At 42.0% G+C, this 20,186-nt stretch overlaps 1 protein-coding gene across 12 annotated transcripts in view; it reads left to right on the top strand.

Annotated features, from left to right (window-relative positions):
* ptprfa (protein tyrosine phosphatase receptor type Fa) overlaps positions 1-20,186 on the top strand; it is a gene marked incomplete in the record, with an annotated part of 430,527 nt that overhangs the window by 355,659 nt on the left and 54,682 nt on the right. For all 12 annotated transcript variants that reach the window (XM_055923142.1, XM_055923138.1, XM_055923140.1 and 9 more), the window contains 4 exon segments: positions 13,090-13,207; positions 15,216-15,657; positions 15,826-15,965; positions 17,208-17,305. In XM_055923142.1, the coding sequence (XP_055779117.1) occupies positions 13,090-13,207; positions 15,216-15,657; positions 15,826-15,965; positions 17,208-17,305 (798 nt within the window).

Below are 20,186 nucleotides of genomic sequence, written 5' to 3' on the forward strand. Positions count from 1 at the left end.
CTGATTGGCTCAAACACATTAAGAAGGAAGGAAATTCCACAAATTAACAAGTCACACCTGTTATTTGAAATGCATTCCAGTTGACTACCTCATGAAGCTGGTTGAGAGAATGCCAAGAGTGTGCAAAGCTGTCATCAAGGCAAAGGGCGGCTACTTTGAAGAATGCCAAATATAACATTTGTTTTATTTAACACTTTTTGGTTACTACATGACTCCTTTGATGTCTTCACCATTATTCTACAATGTAGAAAAATAGTAAAAATAAAGAAAAACCCTTAGGTGTGTCCAAACTTTTGACTGGTAGGGTTGCCTTTTTTTGCATGTTATTTTGGGATATAACATATCAGTTTACAAACAATGTATAATTATAATCATTGAGTTAAAGCTGCATACAAACATGTTTTTTTTTTTCTTAAGGCAGCTCCAAAATGTAGGTCTTTCAGCCTAGCTTGGTGCTTTCTGTGGTAGTGTGGGGGCAGCCGGTGGAAAATACAGAGCACAGGGGTTGGTAATGTTCTCTTGTTGCGCCGTGATTGGCTTAGTGTTCTGTCACTCATGGCGACACTATGTTACTGCCAAAATCTATGTGTAGAGCTTGAAAATTCAAACCCCTTGGGTGCTAACATAGGGTTACATTAGAAGTGCCCATCTAAGAAGGCTCAAGGTTATTGATAAAATGACGTCAAATCACGATATATCTATAGTAGCTTTGATTAAACTGATCATGTGAACATCATACTTTCAAAATCTTAGTTAGCAGTTATCATCATGAATCAAGTCGACAATATACTGGCAAATCCTTTTTAATCCGTGTCCTATGAACAGAAATAATGAAGAGAAATTATAGATAAAATGTATCGGTGCTCTTCGGCCATTGGACATAAACATAAGACAACAAGTTGGAAATCGCAAATTCAACATTGAGTGGTTTGGAAGGAATCAGTGGCTAACTGCAAGCATTGCAAAGCAATCACTACCCTGCTATTCAATGGAGTGGGTGTGTGGTCCCATTTATGGCATTAAGGGTGGTCTCTTTTCCAAGCTTAACCTGTCTAGGATCAGCGTGGCGCTAGCGGCACACCCCCCCCCCCCCCCACTGAAAAACCAGTGCCGCGAAATTCAAAAAAAATATTTTTTTAAAATATTTAACTTTCACACATTAAAGTCCAATACAGCTAATGAAAGACACAGATCTTATGAATCCAGTCAACATTTCCGATTTTTAAAATGTTTTACAGGGAAGACACAATATGTAAAGATGTACATCTATTACCTAAAAACACATTAGCATAATCCACCATCTTTTATTTGTCCACCAACACCAGTAGCCATCACCAATTCGGCTAAACTAAGATATTTATAGCCCCTAACCAACAAAAAAACTCATTAGATGACAGTCTGATAACATATTTATGGTATGGGATAGGTTTTGTTAGAAAAAAGTGCATATTTCAGGTATATGGCATAGTTTACAATTGCACCCACCATCACAAATGGACTAGAATAATTACAATGAGCAACGTGTTTACCTAACTACTAATCATCAAACATTTCGTAAAAATACACAGCATACACGAATCGAAAGACACAGATCCTGTGAATACAGACAATATTTCAGATTTTCTAAGTGTCTTACAGCGAAAACACAATAAATCGTTATATTAGCTTAGCACATAGCAATTAGCAGCCCAGCATTGATTCTAGCCAAAGTGAGCGATAAAAGTCAACATCGCCAAAAGATATTAATTTTTTCACTAACCTTCTCAGAATTCTTCCGATGACACTCCTGTAACATCACATTACAACATGCATATACAGTTTGATCGAAAATGTTTATATTTAGCCACCAAAATCATGGTTAGACAATGTGAAATGTAACTCAGCTGGTCAGAATTTGTCCTTGCGCCACTTAGACAGTGATCTACTCTTATACATAAATACTCATAAACGTGACAAAAAAATATAGGGTGGACAGGGATTGATAGACAATTTAATTCTTAATACAATTGCGTTATTACATTTTTTAATTTATCCTTACTTTTCAATACAGTTTGCGCCAAGCGAAGCTACGTCAAAAAACATGGCGTCCTAAGCCACTAAAATGTTTCGACAGAAACACGATTTATCATAATAAAAATGTCCTACCTTGAGCTGTTCTTCCATCAGTATCTTGGGCAAAGGATCCTTTCTTGGGAGAAATCGTCTTTTGGTGGAAAGCTGTCCTCTTGCCATGTGGAAATGTCAACTGCGTTCGGGATGAACTGAAAAGCGTGCCCAACTTTTCACATCGTTGCAAAAATAAATGTCCCAAAATCGCACTAAACGGATATAAATTGCTATAAAACGCTTTAAATTAACTACTTTATGATGTTTGTAACTCCTATAACGAGTGAAAAGATGACCGGAGAAATATAACAGGCTAAACTAACGCTTGGAACAGGAGAGGGTCGGTGTCTTCCACGCGCGTTACGCAGCTCCCAAAGAATGACTAGCTTCAGAGTTTTTTCATTTGTAGGGCCTGTGAACGCGCAATCGAGCCCGTTGGAATCGTCATCACGTAAAGGCATCCAGGGGAAGACGTAAGAAGTGTCCGTATAGTCATAGCAACGACAGTGCCCTTTTAACTGACTTCAGAAAAGTGGCCAACATTTCTCAAATCTGACTCCATGTCAGGGAAATTGCTGTAGAATGGGCTCTGTTCCACTTAGAGACAAAATTTCAACTCCTATAGAAACTATAGACTGTTTTCTATCCAATAATAATAATAATATGCATATTGTACGATCAAGGATTTTGTGGGAAGCCGTTTAAAAAATTAGCCACATTAGCATAAATAGTCTAAACAGCGCCCCCATCCCCAACAGGTTAAATGACAAATATTCAACATTGGCCATGTTGTCAATCTAGCATAATATCTGCCGTTCTCAAAACAACTGTTTAACTTGGAACTGGGAAATCTGACTTCAGTGAGTTCAAGACAACTGGGATTTTGGGAATGAACGAGCTCCGACTGGGAAAATACATTTTGAAGGTCATCCAACTCGGAACTCCAAGCCGGGAACTCTGGCCTCTTACTAGAGCTGTGACCTGGAGGCCACTGACGTCATCATGATTCAACCTTGTTTTTTCCGAGTTCCCAGTTGTCTTGAAAGCACCATAAATCCAGAAAATGCTAGACTTTGATGACAAAGTTTGATGACAAAATTTGCCCACGAAGAACTCCCGCGCCACCTTCCTGTTCAAATGAGCACAGCACAACAAGGTGAGTCCAAAAATGTATTGTACACAACTACATAAATGATGTAATATTCCAGTGAGATACCTATACTGTAGCTAAGAAGTAATACGAAGTGTATGTTGTGTATTAAACTGTTAGTAGCCTATGTGCCTCACCCTAATCATTTGCTCCCTTTTCCCCTCATAACTTAGACTACTGTTCTGACTTGGTGGTGCACATGTAACCTATAACCTGTTTAGATAAATGTCATCTTTGAATATTGTAAGAGCTTTCATTGTCTGCTTTTATGCCCACTTTATTTTTCCTGTGGTTCTGACTTGGTGTACAGGGAGATCACTGTAAGAATGGCCCATGTTCTGAATTCTGTCGCTGTACATTTAAAAAGTGCTTAACAAATATTTACATTGACTACGGCCGTCCTAGCTCACTCATTAATGTCTTAATCGAAATTATGGATTGCCTTTTATCTGCTTGTCGTCCTCTTAGGCCATAGTTTGTTCATCTCAATTGTCAGTAAAAACCACATTTGTTTAACTTTTACCGCCTCAGAAACCCGGATCCGGGATCACCCCCCACCCCCCCACACTGATTAGCATCACTAGCATAGCGTCACATTTAAATAGTAGCATCTAAATATCATTAAATCACAAGTCCAAGACACCAAATGAAAGATACAGATCTTGTGAATAAAGTCACCATTTCAGATTTTTTAAATGTTTTACAGGGAAGACAAAATATGTAAATCTATTAGCTAACCATGTTAGCAAAAGACACCCTTTTTCTTTGTCCACCATTTTTTCTCAACACCAGTAGCTATCACTAATTCGGCTAAACTAAGATATTGATAGCCACTAACCAAGAAAAAACCTCATCAGATGACAGTCTGATAACATATTTATGGTATAGGATAGGTTTTGTTAGAAAAATGTGCATATTTCAGGTATAAATCATAGTTTGCCATTGCAGCCAGCATCACAAATCTCACCAAAGCTCCTAGAATTACTACAGACAGCAACGTGTATTACCAATTTACTCATCATAAAACATTTCTTAAAAATACACAGCACATAGCAATGGAAAGACACAGATCTTGTGAATTCAGACAACATTTCAGATTTTCTAAGTGTTTTACGGCGAAAACACAATGAATCGTTATATTAGCATACCACATATGCAAACGTTACCAGAGCATTGATTCTAGCCAAAGAGAGCGATAACTCAACATCGCCAAAATATATAAATTATTTCACTAACCTTCTCAGAATTCTTCAGATGACACTCCTGTAACATCATATTACACAATCCATATAGACTTTGATCGAAAATGTGCATATTTAGCGGCACAAATCGTGCTTACAAAATGGAAATAGTGTTCAACTACTCAAGCAATCTGGCCGGCGCCATTTTGAAAATACAAATATTTTTATCAAAAACTATTCATAAACTTGACAAAAAAAATACAGGTTGGACATGAAATGAAAGATGTATTAGTTATTAATGCAACCGCAGAGTTAGATTTTTAAAATTAACGTTACTAGACATACAGTGTGCGTTACAGCCAGACTAGTGACGCAATAACGGCGTCACTATTCACCATTATTGAGTTTACATTTTTCCACATAAAAACGGAATAACATCATAAATAGCTCTTACTTTTCGACGAGCTTCCATCAGAATCTTGCCATGGTGGTTCTTTGTCCAAAATAATCGTTGCTTGGTTGTAAAACGTTGCATTCAACTTCTGATATAGCAGCTAACACTAGCTAGCCATAGCTATTTTGCACCAACGTGTCCAAATCCTCAAGGCGCAATACTGTTGAAATTCCGAAAAATAGCAATATACTCGCATAATCTGATATAACTCGGTTTAAAATAGCTTCGTTATGATGCTTCTAACACCTATGTCTAATTAAATTACAGATGGATACATCTAACGTTTAAAATTGAGCGTTTGAAAATGGCATCCTGAGGTCCACTTCGCGCAATGTTCAGCGTCGAAAGGAAGGCTCCTCTCGCTCCTTGGCCTTTTATAACCTCTGAGAGCTACGCAGCAAGCCCATTCCACTTCTCATTGGTTACTGACATCCAGGGGAAGGCGGGTGCAGTTCATGTCGTTCCATAGGATATTCACAGACTTTCAAAACTGATCTGAAATCAGAGCTTCGCTCTCAGACCGTCGCAGTACCTGTCATGGATTTCGCTGTAGAAAGAGTTCTGGGTCACCCACAGACAAAATTCCAACGGCTATAGAAACTAGAAAGTGTTTTCTATCCAATAGAATTAATAATATGCATATTGTCCGATCAAGAATTGAGCACGAGGCAGTTTAATTTGGTGACACCCAGAAATAAAAAATGCTAATTGCGCCACCTATTGGCAAAAGGTTTAAGCAAGTCAGCCATTTTAGCTATGCTTTTTTTTAAAGCAGTAAATGAGCTTGAATTAGCTGTTTTGTTGCCAGACGAGGCTCTGCTGATATCCAGGTGTAGCAGTGGTAAGGTTTTGGGACAGCTTTATGTAGGCCCTGACATTTTGTGGGCACAGTTTGTCACTGTTATAGTGCAATTAATGAATTGCTTAGTGTTGTGTTGTGTAGTGGCTTTGCTGGCATGCGTTTTTGCCACCAAGATTTACGTGCTAAAATCGCCACTGGCAACGAATAAACATGTTTTGATGTTTACAATCCAAACACTGTGACGTGTTTTTATTGAAATGATAAATGCCTTGACGTGTTTAAAAAGTGTTGCAGAAAAGTGTTTAGGTATGTGTTCAGATCCTAAACACTTGGATTTCACAGTGTAGGAACCCCTGGTGATTTAGGATGGAGGTTTAGAAGAAGGAGGACGGTGGAATAGGTAAGTGGAAGGAGGAGGTGGAATAGAGGGGTGGAAGAAGTAGGTGGAGTGGACCAGAGCGTTTGATCTGGAGTCTACTGGAACTGGAAGTCATGATAACTTGATTGGCTTCAGTTAAACAAGCCAGGACAGAGTTCCCTTGGATGCAGAATGGAATCTTTCATCATGTCTTGGGTCTGCGTCCCAAATGGCACCATATTCCCTTTATAGTGCACTACTTTTGACCAGACCCCTATATAGGGCTCTGGTCAAAAGGGGAATCGGGTGCCATTTGGGATGCAGTCTGTCTTAATGTTAAATGTTTTATCTATTCGCTCCTTGGGAATCCATCCCTACATTCCCAGAGAACCCGATATTCCTCCCTCCCCTCCTCCTCCCCCCATCCCTCTGCATTTGAATAAGAGAGAAGAGCCTGATTAGATTTTTTATTCCAAATGAAAGAGAGAAACCACTCCAGCGCCAAAACTAAAAAAGGAATCCTGTACGATAAAAATAATGAGGCTTTTAAAAGAAAATTAATAGCTTCAGATGACTTGTATTCCCTCTCATCTTGAACCCCCCCCCCCCCCCCGGAAGATGAGATGGCTGCTTCTTAAACCCTAAGTGGGCGATCTTTGCTCAAAATAGCCTACTACGCCAGCCTGCTCTGCTCAGTAGCATGTCTGTGATTACATGGCTGCATCATAATTATCAGAAAGGGAAGAGCCTTCTTTTTTATGATTATCATGCAATAAAGATGTGAGAGGCTATAGCCATGAAATCATAATTAAAGATTTGTTTGGGCTCTGGGAAGCGGAGCTGGCCATGTCATTCCTGTGGTTGCTAGCTGCAGTTTCTTGGTCTGTTATCTCATCTGCTCTCGGAGGGCTGTGCTGAGCTCCATGCCCCAGGCACTTACAAGCTGGCGCCATGGGTGGTAGGCTGATGGGCGAATGAGATGGAGGGATAGAGGGATGGGTGGATGAGTCTCTCTGGGTGTTCTCAGTTGGAAGCCCAGCTCCTGTCTCTGACTTTCACTCTTCCGTCTGAAGCTCATTCATCACAAATGACACACTATTCCCTTGATATTGCACTACTTGCATGCCTGTGTCACTATGGGCCTGGGTCAAAAGCATGCCTGTGTCCCTATGGGCCCTGGTCAAAAGTACACTCTAATAAAAAAAAGGTGCTGTGTAGAAACATATAGGATTCTTCAGTTTGTCCCCATAGGGGAATCCTTTTTTTGTGCTGGGTATAACCCTTTGCAGAGGGTTCTGACTAGAACTCTTTATTTAGGGTTCTTCAAAGAATCCCCTCTATATGGTTTTACCTAGAACTCTCTATGGAGGGTTCTGCCAAGAACCCTTTTGAAGGGTTCTACAGTGAACCCTTTTACCTTTGGAGGGTTCTTCGAACCTTTTATGAATAGTTCCACCAGCCTTATTAGCCTTTAAAATATACATATTTATGACAATACATACTGTAAATAATAAAGCCTTTCTTTGAGGACCTTGTTATACCCTAACACAGTGATGTTAGGAATCTCCTGGTTTACAGGCCACATCAGGCCTGTAAGTCACATTATGCTGGCTTGCAAAGTGATGTGTGATTCCTATTGGAATCCAGCCAGAGATATCCAACAAGTGTAATTGTTAGTTACCCATAACCTGCATTCAGAATGACTGCCAGAGAAGAGGAGATTGAATACTGAGACTACCTCAAGAACAACTATCTCAGTAACAAGCGCAAAAAATTCTAACAGATTGAATTAGTTTAGAAAACTGTATGTTATTTATATTTTTTGTGTAGCATGAAATTAATCAACCAATCAGTGTACATGCAAAAATATATTACAGTATATCAAACAATTACAGTACCAGTCAAAGGTTTTTGCACCTACAAATTCAAGGGTTTTTCTTTATTTTTACTGTCATCTACGTTGTAGAATAATAGAGAAGACATCAACATTGTGATATAACACATATGGAATCATGTAGTAACCAAAAAAGTGTTAAAGAAATCAAAATATATTTTATATTGAGATTCTTAAAAGTATCCAATCCTTTGCCTTGATTACAGCTTTGGAAAACCAGCTTCACTTGGACAACTTTTCAAACAACCTTGAAGGAGTTCCCACATATGCTGAGCACTTGTTAGCTGCTTTTCCTTCACTCTGCAGTCCAACTCATCCCAAACCATCTCAATTGGGTTCAGGTCGGGTAGTTGTGGAGGCCAGGTCATCTGATGCAGCACTCCATCACTCTCCTTCTTGGTCAAATAGCGCTTACACAGCCTGGAGGTGTGTTGGGTCATTGTCCTGTTGAAAAACAAATTATAGTACCACTAAGCGCCAACCAGAAGGGATGGAATATCGCTGCACAATGCCATGGTAGCCATGCTGGTAAAGAGTGCCTTGAAATCTAAATAAATCACTGATAGTGTCACCAGCAAAGCACCCCCACACCATCATACCTCCTACTCCATGGTTCATGTTGGAAACCACACGTGGAGACATTTTATTTGTCACATGCACCGAATACAAGAGGTGTAGTAGGCCTTAAAGTGAAATGCTTACTTACAAGCCCTTAACCAACAATGCAGTTAAGAAAATACCTACCAAAAAAAGTAATAGATAAGAGTAACAAATCATGAAAGAGCAGCAGTAAATAACAATAGCAGGGCTATATACAGGTGGTACCGGTACAGAGTCAATGTGCGGGGGCACCGGTGTCCTACTCTGTGTCTCACAAAGACACAACGGTTGGAACCAAATATCTCAAATTTGGACTCATCCGACCAAAGGACAAACTTCCACCAGTATAATGTCCATTGCTTGTGTTTCTTGGCCCAAGAAATATCTTTGCAGAAATTTGACCATGAAGGCTTTATTCACACAGTCTCCTCTGAACAGTTGATGTTGAGATGTGTTTCTTACTTGAACTCTGTGAAGCATTTATTTGGGCTGCAATTTCTGAGGCTGGTAACTAATGAACTTATCCTCTGCATCAGAGGTAACTCTGGGTCTTCCTTTCCTGTGGCGGTCCTCACGAGAGCTAGTTTCATCAACGCGCTTGATGGTTATTGCGACTGCACTTGCAAAAACTTTCAAAGTTCTTGACATTTTCCAGATTAACTGACCTGGTCTCAAAGTTTTTATTTTATTTATTTTTTATTTCACCAGGTAGGCTAGTTGAGAACAAGTTCTCATTTGCAACTGCGACCTGGCCAAGATAAAGCATAGCAATTCGACACATACAACAACACAGATTTACACATAGAAGAAACAAAACATAGTCAATAATACAGTAGAACAAAAGAAAACAAAAAGTCTATATACCGTGAGTGCAAATGAGGTTAAGATAAGGGAGTTAAGGCAATAAATAGGCCATGGTGGCGAAGTAATTACAATATAGCAATTACACACTGGAATGGTAGATGTGCAGAAGATGAATGTGCAAGTAGAGATACTGGGGTGCAAAGGAGCAAGATAAATAAATAAATACTGTATGGGGATGAGGTAGGTAGATAGATGGGCTGTTTACAGATGGGCTATGACAGGTGCAGTGATCTGTGAGCTGCTCTGACAGCTGGCGCTTAAAGCTAGTGAGGGAGATATGAGTCTCCAGCTTCAGAGAATTTTGCAGTTCGTTCCAGTCATTGGCAGCAGAGAACTGGAAGGAAATACGACCAAAGGAGGAATTGGCTTTGGGGGTGACCAATGAGATATACTTTCTGGAGCGCGTGCTACGAGTGGGTGCTGCTATGGTGACCAGTGAGCTGAGATAATGCGGGGCTTTACCTAGCAGAGACTTGTTGATAACCTGTAGCCAGTGGGTTTGGCGACGAGTATGAAGCAAAGGCCAACCAACGAGAGCGTACAGATCGCAATGGTGGGTAGTGTATGGGGCTTTGGTGACAAAACGGATGACACTGTGATAGACTGCATCCAGTTTGTTGAGTAGAGTGTTGGAGGCTATTTTATAGATGACATCACCGAAGTCGAGGATCAGTAGGATGGTCAGTTTTACTAGGGTATGTTTGGCAGCATGAGTGAAGGATGCTTTGTTGAGAAATTGGAAGCCGATTCTAGATTTAATTTTGGATTGGAGATGCTTAATATGAGTCTGGGAGAGTTTACAGTCTAACCAGACACCTAGGTATTTGTAGTTGTCCACGTATTCTAAGTCAGAGCCGTCCAGAGTAGTGATGCTGGACGGGCGAGCAGGTGCAGGCAGTGATCGGTTGAATAGCATGCATTTAGTTTTACTTGCATTTAAGAGCAGTTGGAGGCCACGGAAGGACAGTTGTATGGCATTGAAGCTCGTCTGGAGGTTAGTTAACACAGTGTCCAAAGAGGGGCCAGAAGTATACAGAATGGTGTCGTCTGCGTAGAGGTGTATCAGAGAATCACCAGCAGCAAGAGCAACATCATTGATGTATACAGAGAAGAGAGTTGGCCCGAGGATTGAACCCTGTGGCACCCCTTTAGAGACTGCCAGAGGTCCGGACAACAGGCCCTCCGATTTGACACACTGAACTCTGTCTGAGAAGTAGTTGGTAAACCAGGCGAGGCAATCATTTGAGAAACCAAGGCTGTCGAGTCTGCCAATAAGAATGTGTTGATTGACAGAGTTGAAAGCCTTGGCCAGGTCAATGAATACGGCTGCACAGTAATGTCTCTTATCGAATTTGTAACAGTGCTATACAGCTACCCAGCCTAAAACCCCAAAGATCAAGCAATGCAGATGTAGAAGGAAAAACTCCCAAGAAAGGCAGGAACCTAGGCAGTAACCTATTACATACCTCTGATCTTAACTGACTCCCCTCCTCCCCACCGCTCTCTCGCTCATCTCATGGATCCCTGCTCAGTCAGAGGAGAAAAAACCTCTCCAAGTCTTTTATGGGCTTATGTGTCGACGATTTAATGACTTCCTTTTGAAATGGAGAAACAACATGTGCACTTAGATGTAGATGTGTGTGAGGGGGGTCTGTGAGAGAGAGAGAGATCTACATTTTTTATTTGTGTCGTGTACTGTATGTTTGTGTGGTTTGTGTATGTGTGCTTGGGTTTTATGTATGATGTGCTCAGTGTTGACTTTTTATTGGTTTGCTTGTTATAGCCTACAATTTACAGTTAGATACAAACTGCTTTAAAGCCTTTGGTTCTGCCCAGTCAGAGAGAGAGAGGGAAAACCTTGGAACAATTTGACTTACCTTCAAGAGTGTCTGACTAGTTATGTGTCCCAAATGGCTCCCTGTTCCCTAGTGCACTACTTTTGACCAGAGCCATATGGGTACCTGGTCAAAAGTAGTGCACTGTATAGGGTGCCATTTGCAAGACGCTGTGATCAAAGCTGTGACAACTGTATTTGTTTTTCGGTTGTGTAATTCCACACTGGTCAATGGGTTTTTATTTCTGGATTGTATACCTAAAAATCATGAAGAATGAGGAGATATTTAGAAAATGACTCAGACACAGTACTGAGACACAGTAACCGCATGAGTGATGAGTACTATCCAACTCTAAAATGTCTGTTATGGCAACAGTACTTTTTCCTTCACACAGACAATATCTCTTTCAGCAACCTTGTTTGGGGTAAGTTGTAAAATACAGCAATGACCCTACCATCAGACAATACAACCAAATGTCAATGTTTCTGCAACTGAGGGACAGACACATAGTAGCTAAAGTGAATCATATTGAATATGCATCTCTTCATCACGTAGAACAAGTAGAGGCGGCATCTTGAGTACAGCCAATCTTGAGGACAGATATCGATGAGGACAGATCAATTTTAAGTACCAAGCTGACCCCTCTTACAATCATCCAATGAACACAGTTAGTATATACACTCAGTGGCCAGTATATAGGTACACCCATCTTGTACCGGGTCGGAACCCCCTTAGCCTCCAGAACAGGCTGAATTATTTGGGGCATGGAGACATTGCTCAATTGGTATCAACAGACCTAACATATGCCAGGAAAACATTTCCCACACCATTGCCACCAGCCTGTACTGTTGACACCAGGCAGGATGGGGCCATGCTGCTTACGCCAAATCTTCACTCTGCCATCAGCATGACGTAACAGTAACCAGGATTCGTCGGACAATTCATGTTTTTCCACTCCTCAATTGTCCAGTGTTGGTGATTGCGTGCCCACTGAAGCCACTTCTTCTTGTTTTTAGCTGATAGGAGTGGAACCCGGTGTGGTCGTCTGCTGCAATAGCCCATCTGTGACAAGGACAGACGAGTTGTGTGTTCCGAGATGCCGTTCTACACACCACCATTGTACTGGGCCACCTGTTTGTGGCCAGCCTTTTAGCTTGCATGATTCTTGCAATTCTCCTTCGACCTCTTATGAAGGAGCTGTTTTCGCCCACAGGACTGCCGCTGAATGTATGTTTTTTGTTTGTCGCACCGTTCTCGGTAAACCCTAGAAACTGTCATGCGTGAAAAGCCCAGGAAGCTGGCCATATCTGAGATACCGGAAACGACGTGCCTGGCATTGCCGATCATACCATGCTCAAAGTTGCTTAGGTCACTCTTTTGCCCATTCTAACGTTCAATCGAACAGTAACTGAATGCCTCAATGCCTGTCTGCCTGCTTTATATAGCAAGCCTCAGCCACGTGACTCACTTCTAGGAGCGAACCATGTGGTGGTGTACCTTATAAACTGGCCACTGAGTGTACATGGTTTAATCTCAGTTCTTATATCACCACAGCAACATGGGAGTACCAAAATTGTTCTCTATTTATTTTCAATCCATTTGAGCTTTGTTTGTTCCTTTACCTTCTCTGCAACCATTTCTCAGAAAGAAATGCAATGCTTTGGGAGTATTTCAAATGCTACACTGACGTATGGTGTGTGTGCGTGTGCGTGCGCGCTTGACTGCCTAACCCTACCAGAGTGGACTGAACACAGTACAGTGGATGAAGGCTGGGCCATTGTGTTAGGCATCATCTCATCATAGCATTAGTCTAACATGGGCTGTTTGTGCATTTCTCTCCACCAGGAGACTGTCATAACAGGCCTGCTCCCTGAGACCACCTACTCTGTCACTGTGGCAGCCTATACCACCAAGGGGGATGGGGCACGCAGTAAGGCCAAGGTGGTCACCACAACAGGAGCAGGTGTGTAGAGCTGCACACAAACACAAACACACACACACAGGAGCAAGTGTGTACAGCTAAATCATTGCTCCTTCTTGACCAGGTGATTATTGTGAAAGAGAATGTTTTCTTCCAAAATGGCACGGTAGTACAAATATCAGTGTCAATATAATGAAAAATCAAATCTAAAATAACAAGTAGAAGAAAGTAGTATGCAGTGCATTCGGAAAGTATTCAGACCCCTTCCCTTTTTCCACATTTTGTTACAGCCTTATTATAAAATTGATGAAATTAATTATTTTCCTCATCAATCTACACACAATACCCCATAATGACAAAGCGAAAACAGGTTTATGTACATTTTTGCAAAAAAAAATTGTGTATCCTCTTTCCATTGATCATCCTTGAGCTGTTTCTAGAACTTGTTTGGAGATCTGCTGTGGTAAATTCAGTTGATTGGACATGATTTGGAAAGGCACATACCTGTCTGTATAAGGTCCCACAGTTGACAGTGCATGTCAAAGCAAAAAACCAAGCCATGAGGTCAAAGGAATTGTTCGTAGAGCTCAGAGACAGGATTGTGTCGAGGCACAGATCTGGGGAAGGGTAACCAAACATTTCTGCAGCATTGAAGGTCCCCAAGGACACAGTGGCCTCCATCACTCTTAAATGGAAGAGGTTTGGAACCACCAAGACTCTTCCTACAGCTGTCCGTCTGGCCTAACTGAGCAATCTGGGGACAAGGGCCTTGGTCAAGGAGGTGACCAAGAACCCGATGGTCACTCTGACAGAGCTCCAGAGTTCCTCTGTAGAGATGGGAGAACCTTCCAGAAGGACAATCATCTCTGCAACACTCCACCGATCAGGGTTTTATGTTAGAGTGGCCAGACGGAAGCCACAACTCAGTAAAAGGCACATGACAGCCCCTTGGAGGTGGCCAAAAGGCACCAAAGGGACTCTCAGTCCATGAGAAACAAGATTCTCTGGCCTGATGAAACCAAAATTGAACTATTTGGCCTGAATGCCAGGTGCCACATCTGGAGAAAACCTGGCAACATCCCTATGGTGAAGCATGGTGGTGGCAGCATCATGCTATGGGGATGTTTTTCAGCGGTAGGGACTGGGACACTAGTCAGGATCGAGGCAAAGATGAACAGAGCAAAGTACATAGAGATCCTTTATGAAAACCGTCTCCAGAGCGCTCAGGACCTCAGAATGGGGCGAAAGTTCACCTTTCAACAGGACAATTACCCTAAGCATACAGCCAAGACAACACAGGAGTGGCTTTGGGACAAGTCCCTGAATGTCCTTGAGTGGCCCAGCTAGACTCCGGATTTGAACCTCGATTGAAAATCTCTGGAGAGATTTTCTCCCCTAAATAAAAAAATAAAATAAAAAAAAATAAAAAAAAAATCTCTGGAGAGACCTCCCCATCCAACCTGACAGAGCTTGAGAGGATCTGCAGAGAAGGATGGGAGAAACTCCCCAAATACAGGTGTGCCAAGCTTGTAGTGTCATGCCCAAGAAGACTCAAGGCTGTAATCGCTGCCAAAGGTGCTTCAACAAAGTTCTGAGTAAAGGGTCTGAATACTTATGCAATTTCAGTTTATTTCTTATACATATAAACTAGAAAAAAAATCAAAAAAACTGTTTTTGCTTTGTCATTATGGGGTATTGTGTGTAGATTGATGGGGGGGAACATCTTTTTATTCCATTTTAGAATAAGGCTGTAACGTAACAAAATGTGGAAAAGGTCAAGGTGTCTGAATCTTTCCAAATGCACTGTATGTACACAATAGGATGTACAGTATAAATGGTGAATGTGCAGTAGTACTCACTCTGACTGGCTTGACCTGAAACTGCCCTTATACTCTGACTGCTCAGAATGGTTGCCTCCCAAATGGTACCATGTTCCCCATATAGTGCACTACTTTCGACCAGGGCCCATTAGGTGTGTTCTATGTCATTTTTAAGTGTTTTTTTTTATGTCATCATCCTAATGATCCTAATCCCTCTCTTTACCCATTAGTCCCAGGCAGGCCCACTATGATGATCAGCACCACCATCGGTAACACAGCCCTCATCCAGTGGCAACCTCCGAAGGAGATGGTGGGAGAGCACATGGGCTACCAGCTGCAGTACAAACGTATGGAGGAGTCGTCGTTCACCGTAAAAGACTTCAAGAAGATAGAAGACCACTTTACCGTCACCGGACTGCACAAGGGCGCCACCTACGTCTTCAAGCTCTGTGCCAAAAACCGGGTGGGCAACGGGGAGGAGTACACGAAGGAGATTACCACGCCGGACGATGTGCCCAGTAGCTATCCCCAGAATCTGAGCGTTGTGGGTCTGACCACCACCACCACCAAGCTGGCCTGGGAGCCTCCGGTGCTGGCTGAGAGGAACGGGAAGATTGTCCAGTACGTTGTGGTGTACAGAGATATCAACAGCCAGCAGAACCACACCAACAGGTATTATTCAATACCAATGTAAATAATGTTTTTTAAACACCTTCTGAGACATTGATAAAACACTTAACACAGAAAGTCTTCACTTTATCTCAATGAAGTCAATCTTGGATAGTCCATTGTCCTAAAACAGAGGCATCTTATCTTCTCTTATCTTATCTGCCTCAACAGCACGACAGAGTCCCAGATGACCATCATGGGGCTGCAGCCTGATACAACCTATGATATCAGAATCAGGGCATTCACCAGCAAGGGAGGGGGACCAATCAGTCCTAGTATACAGAGCAGGACCATGTCTACCGCCATGCCAGGTGAGAATGTGGTGGACAAACGCAATGCAGGTGTACACACAAACCCGAGTGTGCGCATGCGAACACACACACACGCTCGCACACACACACACACACACACACTGAGAGCATGATCGTGTCGACCTCCATGCCTTATGAGCTCTGCTGATCTGTATAAATAGTCTCACACAGATGCAGACAACACCAGACCCACATGCACACAGGCATGCAAGCAAGCAGACACACACACAACCCCCCCCCCCCCCCCCCCCCCCACACACAGATATACATCCACAGTCTCTCTGGCACAGACAGAGCAGATGGTATGGGAGAGGAACAGATGCGTAGCTGTGTGTGTGGAAGCTGGTGGCAACTGGACTAGAGTGGCAGAACCAGTCCAGCGTAACCAGTACAGCAGCACCATGGAACACTCCTTTCATGTTCATATTAGGGCACATATGGCTCATGTGGAAATATATGCTAAGCTTCCTGCTACTAGCTATTCATAGTCAAATCTAATGCACAGAGGCCTAGGAGGCAGCTACCAGATACTGGGATTCAGATCCCACCGTTTTACACCCCACCAGTTACAGTAAAGTTTAATGTAGAAGAAAGCTCATGTGAGTAGTTCCCCTGATGTTTTATCATGCATATATTTATGTTAAAGTGTAAATGCAATAACATCTCTTAATGTTACCGTTAAAAAGTATGGGTCACTGAACATTAGTGAACTATTATGAACTAGATATCTCTTCAGAGACTCGTATCATAATCTGTTTATCTGCTCTCTATCTGCTTTGTGTCCCTTTCTATTTTATCTCCCAAGATGCTCTATGGTTCCCCTAGCTCGATCATGTTACAGCAAGTACAGATGACAGTGCTCTTGTATAATTTACCCTCTGTGTGTTTCCTCTGTCTCCGTCACCTCTGTTTCACCCCTCTCTCCCCCACCTAACCTCTGTCTCTTCACTCTCTCCCCACCTCACCCTCTGTCTCCCCCAACTCACCCTCTGTCTCACCCCTCTCTCACCAACTCCTCCTCTGTCTCACCCCTCTCTCCTCCACCTCACCCTGTCTGCCCCAAATCACCCTCTGTCTCACCCCTCTCTCACCAACTCCTCCTCTGTCTCACCCCTCTCTCCTCCACCTCACCCTGTCTGCCCCACCTCACCCTCTGTCTCCCTCGTCTCTCCCTCAATCTCACCCCTCTCTCTTCCGCCTCACCCTCTTTCTCCCCCAACCCCCCCCCCCCCCCCACCCCAGAGTTCACCAAAAACTTTGGTGTGAAAGCCGTGATGAAGACGTCAGTGCTGCTGACTTGGGAAGTGCCAGAAACATACAAGTCTCAAGTGCCTTTCAAAGTAAGTAAAGACAACTCCATCCTGATAGCGTGCCTTTCGCCTACACAGATTGAGGGAATTGCATTGTGCGTGAGTGACGCCACTTTTGTCAGTGGACAATGGAAAGAAGGCTCACACAACACAATGGAGGGGATAGGATTGAAATATGTATTGAAATATCATGGGAATGAGGAAAGATATGGCCAAGCTTGAAATAATTGGTTACGCTTTATATTCCATCACACGTGGTCCATAACTGTCCTGAGGTTCATATAGAAAACAAAACAAGGAAGAAGGGAGAATATAATCATAGTGCACTCTAAAAAATGCTGGGTTGTTTGGTTGACCCAACTGCTTTGTTGCAGGTGTTGTGTTACTTACTTGGGTTGTTTTCTTAAAAACTGCTGGGTTATTGAGATATGACCCAGCGGGTCAGAGCAGGAAGACTGGAGGCGTGGTTAAGTAGGGGCGTGGCTTTCAGATCTTTTTTCATTTGACACCCATGAGAGTAAATGTCATTTCTGTTCACTGGTTCTGTTGTATAGTTATCACACAAGGGTAAACTTTGACATTTGTAGGTGTAATGATACTTACAGAAGTGTATGAGTTTCCTTAAAGCCTTTGTAAATCCAGTGTTTGGATTTACAAATATTTAATAAGTTAAAATGTTACTTTTTAGTTTTTTCTTCTTTGTTGGGGTTTTATGGTGGCGTGCCAACCAATGTTAGATGCAATACCCCCACCTAGTGATTGGGAAACTAAACTAAGCTTTCTGAAGCATTGAGCATTGCCAGTTAATTGTGTCAAAAATAGGTTCATGAGGCTTTGATCAACACAGTGTACAGTAGTGGCACCTGCTGGTCAAAATAATTTAAAACAGACAAATTATTATAGATGACGTCCTACACGTTGTAGCAGGTGCGCAGGGTAGCCTTTTTGCCTTCTACCGAAACCAATACCAAACCAATCAGGTGGTTGTTTGACAAAATGAAGCTTTGCACATCATTGATCACGTGCTTCTAATAAAGTAATACAAGCATCGGCACACTGCTTCAAAGTAAACTGCTTCACGATTTCGGCGTATGCCTCGGAGCTCCGTTATCAAACGTATCATCATTGTAACATCACTACCTCCTCCTCCACCTCTGATCATCTTGAAAATCCTTTGTGGCTATTGAGGATTGAAACCAGTGGGTGGAGTATAAATAAATGCCTTCCTTTTCCCCCTTCTGTCCATTATTTTTGCCATTTGTCTGTGATTTTGATCAGTAACTTGGTTCCAATGTCAAAATCTGAAATTATGTCGATGTAGTGCTCCTTTGGTCACTGCCATCTCGTTCTCAGCCACCCCCACATTAGGGATTGGCATTTTACCTTTTTTGACTGTTCAAGTACTGGCATGACTTATTTTGTGTACTGGAGTACTCAAATAAAAATATAAAAAATGTTTAGTACAAGGGCAGCACTGGCAAAAAAAATTGTATATATATATATATACTGCTCAAAAAAATAAAGGGAACACTTAAACAACACAATGTAACTCCAAGTCAATCACACTTCTGTGAAATCAAACTGTCCAATTAGGAAGCAACACTGATTGACAATAAATTTCACATGCTGTTGTGCAAATGGAATAGACAAAAGGTGGAAATTATAGGCAATTAGCAAGACACCCCCAAAAAAGGAGTGATTCTGCAGGTGGTGACCACAGACAACTTCTCAGTTCCTATGCTTCCTGGCTGATGTTTTGGTCACTTTTGAATGGTGGCGGTGCTCTCACTCTAGTGGTAGCATAAGACGGAGTCTACAACCCACACAAGTGGCTCAGGTAGTGCAGTTCATCCAGGATGGCACATCAATGCGAGTTGTGGCAAAAAGGTTTGCTGTGTCTGTCAGCGTAGTGTCCAGAGCATGGAGGCGCTACCAGGAGACAGGCCAGTACATCAGGAGACGTGGAGGAGGGCAACAACCCAGCAGCAGGACCGCTACCTCCTTCTTTGTGCAAGGAGGTGCACTGCCAGTGCCCTGCAAAATGACCTCCAGCAGGCCACAACCCAAACAGATATCTGCCATGTTGTGTAGTCAACAGAAGTCAGAAATAGCATTTAAATAGTCACTTACCTTTGATGATCTTCATCAGAATGCACTCCCAAGAATCCCAGTTCCACAATAAATGTTTGTTTTGTTCGATGAAGTCCATAATTTATGTCCAAATACCTCATTTTTGTTTGCGCATTTAGCACAGTAATCAAAATTCATGACGTGCGATCACTAGGTGCAGACAAAAAGTCTGAAAGTTCCGTTACAGTCCGTAGAAACATGTCAAACAATGAATAGAATCAATCTTTAGGATGTTTTGAACATAAATCTTCAATAATGTTCCAACTGGAGAATTCCTTTGTCTTCAGAAATGCAATGAACGCAAAACTGTTGACATCTAGTGGAAGCCTTAGGAAGTGCAATATGACCACATTCTCACTGTATCTTGGATAAGCAAAGAGTTGAAAAACTACAAACCTCAGATTTCCCACTTCCTGGTTGGATTTTTTCTCAGGTTTTTGCCTGCCGTATGAGTTCTGTTATACTCACAGACATCATTCAAACAGTTTAAGAAACTTCAGAGTGTTTTCTATCCAAATCTACTAATACTATGCATATCCTAGCATCTTGGCCTGAGTAGCAGGCAGTTTACACTGGGCGCGCTTTTCATCCGGACGTGAAAATACTGCCCCCTACCCAAGAGAGATTAAAAATAAATTTTTGGAGTGGTTGAAAACTAGTTTTTATTAATGACTCCAACCTAAGTGTATGTAAACTTCCGACTTCAACTACATATATATATATTCAGTCAATAAAAAAACAAATGCCATTTAAGATTAATGTATTAATACTCTAATATCAA

Source organism: Salvelinus fontinalis, chromosome 5 (assembly GCF_029448725.1).
Source record: "Salvelinus fontinalis isolate EN_2023a chromosome 5, ASM2944872v1, whole genome shotgun sequence".
NCBI classification, from domain to species: Eukaryota; Metazoa; Chordata; class Actinopteri; order Salmoniformes; family Salmonidae; genus Salvelinus; species Salvelinus fontinalis.